Source organism: Chanos chanos, chromosome 7 (genome assembly GCF_902362185.1).
Source record: "Chanos chanos chromosome 7, fChaCha1.1, whole genome shotgun sequence".
In the NCBI taxonomy this organism is placed as follows: Eukaryota; Metazoa; Chordata; class Actinopteri; order Gonorynchiformes; family Chanidae; genus Chanos; species Chanos chanos.
In genome coordinates this window covers 40,681,680-40,691,238 of record NC_044501.1, presented here as the reverse complement: position 1 = coordinate 40,691,238, position 9,559 = coordinate 40,681,680, and the positions used below count along the sequence as shown (strand labels likewise).

General features: G+C 39.3%; 1 protein-coding gene across 1 annotated transcript in view; it reads left to right on the top strand.

Annotated features, from left to right (window-relative positions):
* LOC115816386 (carcinoembryonic antigen-related cell adhesion molecule 5-like) overlaps positions 1-9,308 on the top strand; it is an 81,559-nt gene extending 72,251 nt beyond the window's left edge. Inside the window, exons 6-16 of the mRNA XM_030779343.1 lie at positions 2,653-2,931; positions 3,094-3,372; positions 4,349-4,627; positions 5,302-5,547; positions 5,992-6,016; positions 6,108-6,193; positions 6,294-6,344; positions 6,429-6,479; positions 6,569-6,619; positions 6,940-7,000; positions 9,194-9,308. Of these exons, the coding sequence (XP_030635203.1) occupies positions 2,653-2,931; positions 3,094-3,372; positions 4,349-4,627; positions 5,302-5,547; positions 5,992-6,016; positions 6,108-6,193; positions 6,294-6,344; positions 6,429-6,479; positions 6,569-6,619; positions 6,940-7,000; positions 9,194-9,308 (1,523 nt within the window). The remainder of the gene's footprint in view (positions 1-2,652; positions 2,932-3,093; positions 3,373-4,348; positions 4,628-5,301; positions 5,548-5,991; positions 6,017-6,107; positions 6,194-6,293; positions 6,345-6,428; positions 6,480-6,568; positions 6,620-6,939; positions 7,001-9,193) is intronic.
* Positions 9,309-9,559: the final 251 nt, after the last annotated feature.

Genomic DNA, 9,559 nt, shown 5'->3' with positions numbered 1-9,559 from the left:
CAGATTTACCTACAGCTACACTTACTGTGGAACCAGACACTTATATGTACACTGGAGAGACAGTCAGTCTGAAGTGTGTGATAGAGTCTGGGAGGAACTGGAGATATAAGTGGTTTAAAGGCAGCACTCAGACTGCAGTGTCTCAGTCTAATGGTTACACTATAGCTGGAGACACATTCATCATCAGAGCAGCTGCTGCAACTGACCAGGATCATTACCGGTGTTGGGGACACAACAGAGATATAACCTCATATTCAAGCACCTCTGTTTATCTGTATGTTAAAGGTAAGCAATTCATATGATGTAAAAAAGAAAAGAGAAAATCAATTGTAATTTTTTTATTTCTGCTTTATACGAACACACACACACCCACACACACACACACACACACACATCTATCTATCTATCTATCTATCTATCTATCTATCTATCTATCTCTCTCTCTCTCTCTCTCTCTCTCTCTCTCTCTCTCTCTCTATATATATATATATATATATATATATATATATATATATATACACATTTCACGCTCTGCAGACGTTTAACATGTTAGATATAGATGAAAGAATCCTGCTGCAGATTAATTTATATCTATCACTATAAAGATGGATTATTTTACTGTTAATGTCCACAGATTTACCCACACCTATACTGACAGTAGAACCTGCCAGTCATGTGTACAGTGGAGAGACAGTCAGTCTGAAGTGTGTGATAGAGTCTGGGAGGAACTGGAGATATATGTGGTATAAAGGCAGCATTCAGACTGCAGTATATTCATCCATGCAAAACATATTCACTGTCAGTGAACCAGCAGATCAAGATGAGTACTGGTGTCAGGGAAGCAGTAATGTCAGACCCACATCCTCACAAAGAAGTGACTCTGTTACTCTGACTGTGAAAGGTGAGTGATTAATGTGATACAGGCTTACAGGGCAAAATGAATATTTCTGACAGTGTCTGTTATAATGTAGCGTATTTTTTAAACATCTATCAATATGTATATTCTAGTTTACCTGTCAGTGTAATTAGATACAGATGCTCTAAAATCAGATAAATAAATAAATTATATAAATAACAAATTAATTAATTGATTAAAATAGTGGATCTAGACATGGTTTCTCTCACAATGGTGATGTCTGGATTTTCTTTTTTTTAATCATACAAATTGAAATAAGTGAGTAAAAACAGTAACTGTCAGTTTAGAACAAACATTGGCTTAATCTGGTTGTACTAGACTAAATTTCAGAAATCTGCTCAATAGTTCCACACCTTCTTTTCCGGTCTTTAGGTTACACTTAGAGTCACTGACTAATATAAACTCTGAATTTAACGTATTAATAACATTTTTATCATTTCTACAGACTTACCCACAGCTACACTCACTGTAGAACCAGAGAGTCCTGTGAACACTGGAGAGACAGTCAGTCTGAAGTGTGTGATAGAGTCTGGGAGGAACTGGAGATATAAGTGGTATAAAGGCAGCACTCAGACTGCAGTGTCTCAGTCTAATGGTTACACTATAACTGGACACACATTGACCATCAGAGGAGCTGCTGTAACTGACCAGGGTCAGTACAGGTGTCAGGGAGAGAGTTACTACAGACCCACATCCTCACAGCTAAGCAGTCCTGTCACTCTGATTGTGAGAGGTGAGTAAAACTTCTAACAGTCTGAGTTGTGTGTGAGTGTGTGTGTGTGTGTGTGTGTGTGTGTGTTCGTGTGTTCGCAAAATCACAGACATTAAAAGCAGACAAAATCCCACATTATCATATAAAAGCACTAATCTTTATGTCCATGGTGAGTAATTAATATGTCAATCGGTATTGTTTTCTGGAAAGCTCTGAAAGAAAAAGTTAGTTGATAATTACTTTTTGTAGACAATGAATTAACCTTGTCCATATCCTCAGCCTTGCACACAGCTACACTAACCATGGAGCCAAACTGGGATCCTGTGTACAGTGGAGAGACAGTCAGTCTGAAGTGTGAGATAAAAACTGAAAGTGGATGGAGATATAAGTGGTATAAAGGCAGCACTCAGACCAGACTGTTTACATCTTCACATTCCATTGTAAGTGGACACACAGTGACCATCAGAGGAGCTGCTTTAACCGACCAGGGTCAGTACTGGTGTCAGGGAGAGAGAGACAACAGACCCACATCCTCACAGCTAAGCAGTCCTGTCACTCTCACTGTTAGAGGTGAGTAAAGAGTGATAGTCTGAGATGTCTATGATATATGTTGTATGTGCAGTATCACTCTTTCATTTGCTCTCATTTGCACAGACTCCCCAACAGCTACACTGACAGTAAAACCAGAGAGTCCTGTGTTCACTGGAGAGACAGTCAGTCTGAAGTGTGTGATAGAGTCTGGGAGGAACTGGAGATATAAGTGGTATAAAGGCAGCACTCAGACTGCACTGTCTCAGTCTAATGGTTACACTATAACTGGAGACACATTCATCATCAGAGTAGCTGCTGTAACTGACCAGGATCAGTACTGGTGTCAGGGAGAGAATGATGACAGACCCACATCCTCACAAAGGAGTAATACAGTTACTTTTACTGTTTTAGGTGAGTGATTACAATGGGAGTAACTTAAAGGATAGCATGATTTTTTTAAATGTCAAGTGAACTACTTATTATTCTCCTACAGGATCAAAACCAAAACCTCAACTCACCTCCAGTCTTAAAGGAGCAGTACTGACAGGAAACACAGTTACTCTGAGCTGTAAACTGGACCAGTCCACAGGATGGGAGATTTACTGGTACAGACACACACAGGACTCTTCAGCACTGATACAGACAGATAAAGACTCCTACACAATCAGTCCTGTTACAGACTCTGATGGAGGACAGTACTGGTGCAGAGCTGGAAGAGGAAACCCAGTCTACTACACACAATACAGTGATGCAGTCTGGGTAAATGTTACAGGTGAATTTTTACATTCAGTTATGTGGACATAACTATGATGCATTCTGGTATACACTGAATTTGATCTCATATACTCTCTTTAGAGTTTAGATGTGTCATTCTCTATTAAGTGTTTTGTATTTGTGTGCTGTACATTAGTGTGGTATGTACTTTATTCTACAGAGAGACCAAAGGCTGTTATGATCCTGCAGCCTGATAAACAGACATTCAGAGGAGAGACTGTCACTCTCAGATGTCAAATACAGGGAGAGAGAGACACTGACTGGGAATACAGCTGGTATAAGAAGAGTTCTTCACTCAGTACTGTCAGTGAAGATCAGGAATACAGAATCAGACATGTTGATGAGTCCCACATTGGTGAATACACCTGTCGAGGAAAACACAGAAATGACTTGGAGAACTCAGAGATGAGTGATGCTGTAACACTAACTGTGTCATCAGGTGAGTTTGTGAGTTGAGAGGAGACTCAGAAACATGCTCTTAAACAGGAGTGAGAACCAAGAGAAAAGTGATTAACCAATAATTGTTCAGGTTGCTGTTCAAAGAGAACAATGTAGTGTCGAATCAGTGACTATCACTCAAGTTTTTCTATTCTTTAACAGACAAAGCTCAGTCAGTTGTGAGTGTTTCTCCAAAGATGTGGTTGACTGAAGGAGACTCTGTGACTCTGAGCTGTGAGGTTAAAGACTCCTCTACAGGCTGGACATTCCTCTGGTACAGAGTCATTCCCTACACAGATGGGTTACCCAGTGTTCATTCTAACTCTGTAGAACTCCTCTCAGACAGCAGCAGAGGAGCTGGACGCTCCTACACTCTCAGCCCTGCTGCTCTTGAACACACAGGAGTTTATGTGTGCAGAGCACAGAGAGGAAACCCAGTCTATTACTCAGAGTACAGCACAATGCATCCACTGTGGGTCACTGGTGAGTTAATAGAGTATGGTGAATGTTTCAGTTTTAGAGTTTTACATTTTAGCCTTTTTGTGAAGCCTAAAATATCCTTTAATATGAATAATTCTTACTGTTATGACTTTGTTTTGTGAACTTAAAGGTAGTTACTCACAACGAAAACTTAACGCAGAGTAATTACCAAAAGGTTAAAAAAGACATTTAAAAAGCAGCACAGAGATACTAGAGAACACAGGGGACCACAGTCTCACTAACTCTGGGGATGAGATACTTAACAAAGAGTACTGGGTATTTATAACCAACGAGAATGAGTCCATGAATTAGAAACAGTTGGATGTGATGAATGAAACATTGAAGGAGTGATGAGAGAGCTGAGGGACTGATACACTGGCAGGTGGAACCAGTGGGAGAAGAAGCTGGAGGCGTAACACTCATATATGATTTAACTCTGTCTCTCTGTGTCTCAGCTCTGTCTCTCTGTGTCTCAGCTCTGTCTCTCTGTGTCTCAGGTCTGTCTCCTCCAGCCTCTCTGATCATCAGTCCCAACACAACTCAACACTTTACATCTGATTCTCTCTCACTGAGCTGTGAGGTACAGAGTAATTCTGCTGGATGGACAGTGAGACGATACACACATAATGGAGAGGTGTCAAACTGTTCATCAGACTGGGGATCAGTAACAGGATCTACATGTAGCATCAGCTCCCTCCAGTCATCAGACAGTGGAGTGTACTGGTGTCAGTCTGACTCTGGAGGGAACAGTAATCCTCTCAACCTCACAGTGACTGGTAAATCTATAGAAACATGAATCACTTTCTTGAAGTAAAATCCTGAAATGATAAATGACAACAAAGAAGCGTATCTGATGATTTATTCTCTTTGTATTATTCTGGAAAATGATGTCAAAAGCCTTTCTGTGGAAATACTGGGGTCAATTTTTCAATCTGCTATTTCTGAATGGTAGAAAAGACAGAGGATATTCCCATCAAGTCAGCATGTCCCAGTTTATTCAATCCATTAAAGAGTCAGATTGATAGTAAAGCTTTGTTTGTGTCCTCAATGACTGAGCTATAGTTTGATGAAAGAACTAACATATAGACTTAAATATGTTGATTATTTTGTGAGTCACTGTGAGATTTAAGTTGTAAAGAAAGGGAGGGGAGGGGGAATTCTAAGCCTACAGTATTTAAATATTGGCAGAACAAGTTCACAGAATGAGAAACACAACCCTTTTGGCTTTACTGAGAAACAGTCATAAAGACTTAAGTTGGTCAGAAAACCTGACCCTTTGACACTCCACACACACTGTGTCTAAACTTTTGAAATAATACCACAATTCATTCAAAACTGCACTGTGGTCAGCAGAGGGTAATGTGATCCTGGACAGTCCATTTTCATCATCGTTACTAGGTTAATGCTCTATAAGACATCTGTCCTCGATTTCTGCTTTTTACTGTCATAGACGGTGATGTGATCCTGGAGATTCCTGTTTATCCTCTTACTGAGGGAGACATTTTGACTCTGCGCTGTAGATATCTATTTGACCCCTCAGACCTCACAGCTGATTTCTATAAAGATGGATTAGTCCTCCAGAATCAGACTACAGGAGAGATGACCATCCCTACTGTGTCAAAGTCAGATGAGGGTCTCTACTGGTGTAAGCACCCAGAGAGAGGAGAGTCACCAAAGAGCTGGATCACTGTCAAAAGTGAGATAAGATTTTTTTTTTTTTTTTTGTTCTGTTTGTATCTGCAGTGGGATACTGTATTAGTTTGAATATATTACTAATGAGTCTGTGTGTGTGTGTGTGTGTGTGTGTGTGTGTGTGTGTGTGTGTGTGTGTGTGTGTGTGTGTGTGAATAGACTCCGGTCATCCACTCTCTACTTTATTATTGAGATTGGTGGTAGGATTGGGTGGTGCCTTAGTGCTCGTCATTCTAATGGTTCTAATTTGTTGGTTCACAAAGAGAAAAGGTAAAAACTTAACCTCTTTTCACTTCATTTTTGAGCATCTTTCTAATGGTCCACTGATTCAAAATCAGGTCAGACTCAAATTACACAATAGGGTCATTGAAAAAAATTCCTTTTAGTAATGTTAACAATAGCAGATTGAGTAATTGCTGCATTTTTCCCCCCTTTTGGATCGTCACAGGTTCCAGGTCAAACAAGACAATTCTGTAAGTGATTTTCTGTCCTCTTTTAAAACAAAGTCTGCCAAGCACGTTCAGAGATGATGAGTGCATGAAAGTGATCTCTGTCGCCCTCTAGAGACCAAACCGAGTTTCCAAACCAGGTTCAGAACCAAACAAGAGAGGCAGTGCAGGTACCATTAGCATCTGCTCCACTGCAGTCTGGTCAGTATATACCTGTTTTTACACAGGACATTTATACATACGTGCAATTTATTCTGAATGTTGGATGGCTGTTATTAGAATATCTGTCTCTCTTACATAGGATCTGTTCACAATTTTGAACCTCCTGAGGTTCCAGTTAGAAGCAAAAGAGGTAAGTTCCACTGTTAACATACACTCACTGTGACTTTTTACTCGCTGAACCTTCATAAACGTGATGTCTTTGTCGCTTTCATAGGAACTATCCACGTTTACAGTAGCATCAAGACTGCAAATATAAGCAGAAGAGGTAAAGCTCACTATTAACATAAACCGTGATTTTTTTTTTTTTTTTTTTATGAAAGCTTCAAAACCATAATATTTTTCTCTCCTTCACAGGAACTGTTCACGTCTATGATAGTATAGATGCTCCGAAGAGATTCATCAGGGGTAAAATCTATCTTCAACATGCACTTTGACTTTTTTACGTAAATTTATAGATCACATGTCATTAAACTCTGTCAGTCAGAGCAGTGAACCAGCTGTGTTGTGTGTGTTAGGTGCCACCCCAAAAGGACAGAGGGATGCGCTTTATTCTCAGATTGAAAAGCATTCAGTGGAAGGTACAGACGCTTTATTTCCTTACCATAGCAAGCCAATGCACAGACATGTAAAGTATGGATTCATTTTGCATGCAGATCTATTGCCTAACGTTGTCCATGTCAGGACATTTACAGTCATACTGTATATCACGTTTTCTCTATTATTAGACAAGACCAACACTTTTGAGCAACATCCACTTTATAGTAGTGCAGTCAACCGCATGCACAGGTAAAGTACCTCCATCATTACATTCCCCATGATACGCTCACATCCTAACTGAGACTGAACCTGCTTAAGAGAAAGATAGCAAGACACCAGGGCAAGAATATAGGCAGACCCTGTTCACACACAACATATTCATATTGGAAGGGTTACATTTATGTTAGGAACAAAACAACGATGATGTAGATCATGATATTCACTGCACACTGACTGTGAGGCTGTTAGATGTGCTGCTGTGTTAAGATTTCACATTGAATTTCACATGATTCATGTTTTGTTTTTGTTTTTATTTTTTATTTTTTTTTTCCCATATCAGGTGAGACGAGTGGACGGTCGGAGTCTGTGTTCTCATAGGTGAATTAGGTGAAGGGGCGTGGTTTACGAATTCAAGACTCTTGGAGACTTTGTCAGTTCATAAAAAAACATTTTCCATATAATTAAAAAAAAAAACTCTTTCGCATTGTACACGTGTTTTACATGAATATCATGCAGACATTTTTGTTTTTAATATCAGACTATGGCAGACTATAGGGGGACACAAAGTCTAAATTAAATTTCGCAAAATAAGCACGAGGTCATCAGAAGCATCGATTTGCTTACAGTAGTAGCAATAGTAATCTGCAATATAAGAAGCTTTCAGTTCATATACCAGTCGAGACTAGTCAGACTAATATATATATATATATATATATATATATGTGTGTGTGTGTGTGTGTGTGTGTGTGTGTGTGTGTGTGTGTATATATATATATATATATATATTGTATTACACTTGGGAATACTTTGCATATGTTTGCTAAATTGTAACTTTTTAAGTGCACACTGTAGTCTAAAAACTTCCCTAAGGTCATGTTTTGCATAACATTGTAATATTTACTGAATATTAGAAAAAAAGCGATCTTTTTCCTTCCTTTCTTTTGTATGTTCATGTTTATTATTTTACATCTTTCCACTGCAAAATACATTTTTCTAAAAGGCAAAAATACCTTGATGCATTCTGTTCTTGATGGCCTTTGAGGGAAATGCATATCAACTGTTAAGCATTTACAGAGCAATCCAACATTTGGTCTGGCCTCCCCATTACCGGTTACTTTAAAATCAAAGGTTATCTGTGGAAATGAATCCCACATAACTGAATAATTCAAATTAGAAATCAGCCTCGCGCTGGTTTGTAAATTAACACGTAGTAAGAGCATTTAGAGAGATTGGACTACAGGATAATGTCACACTAACATGTGACCATGTGATTTCTGGTTGTCCAGACTTGCTACGCACATCCGATCAGATACGCGCACAAGCAGGATTTGGACTGACAGTGTTAACATAGCCTTAGAGTACTTATACTGAGCAGAACAAGACTAGACTGATCAAAAACAGGTGCAACTAATGATATAATGAACAACAAGAATCAAAGGAAACCAGGGAACAACACAAAAATACCCAGCAGAGAGGGAAAGAGGGAACCAGGGCGTGACGTGATCAGTAGAGTCCAGTGATGTTGAATACTGATGGGCAGATTGTGAAGAGGGAGGAAGTCAATGGTGTGACCTGTATTGAACAGAGCGGAAATGAGACTCTGTGGTTTAGCTACGGTTCTAGTTCAGCCATATATTTCCTTTTTGATTAAATGTAAAAAGAACAGTTTCTGACAGAGGCAGAGAACAACCAAAACAGCAAACAGAAATGAGTTTGAAAACTCATCTGTGCGATTCAGCAAAAAGTGCACAGCAAAGCAAACACTTAGAAACAAGAATCTTCATACTGCATTCTCACAAGAGTGAGAAACAAACCCCAAACAGAGGCTAATAAACCCAGCCACGGCACCCACATGCCTTAGGTCTGAAAGAAGAGGTGAGAAGAGGTTTTGCTCTTGTTCCGCTATGTGGGCTTGGAGCACTGAGGAAGTGCTAGGTGGAACTAACTAACATGTTCAACCAATAAAACCACATCTACAAACAGCGGTTTCCTTTCTACTCGAGATACTGTCATAAAACTGATGACATCTTTCCCCGCTGATCTTTCCTCTTTCTCAGTACGTCACTAACCGAATTACCGCTGAGGTGAAGTAACAAAAAAAAAAAAAAACAAACAAAAAAAAAAAAGGGGTCATCAAGGACACTGAAGGCTTGAGTATCCACCCACCCACGTTCTTCTGCCGCAAAAACCTCTTTTTAAATTTCATTCCACCTCCTTTTTCAGTTCTCCCTCTTATACCACGCATCCAACCGCAGTCGTTCAAGGTGTGTCTCCTCTTATACCACGCATCCGACCGCAGTCGTTCAAGGTGCGTCTGACCTTCATTCCACCAGTGTAAACTTATTTTGTAATTTGAGCTATTTTGTAAATCTGAAGTAACTTTCATTTGAATAAAAACAAATTAAAAAAAAAAAAAGATGAGGCTTTGAAAGATGTCTTAGCGATTTGAGAATACACACAATTTCCATATTAAACCACTGTTAATTTTAGACAGAGGCAGACCGTAGAGTTTTGGTTTGTTTCTTAACCTTTATAAAAGAGGAAGGAAGACAACACAGCCCAAAAGGTGTCTTATAGAAATGGGGGAAG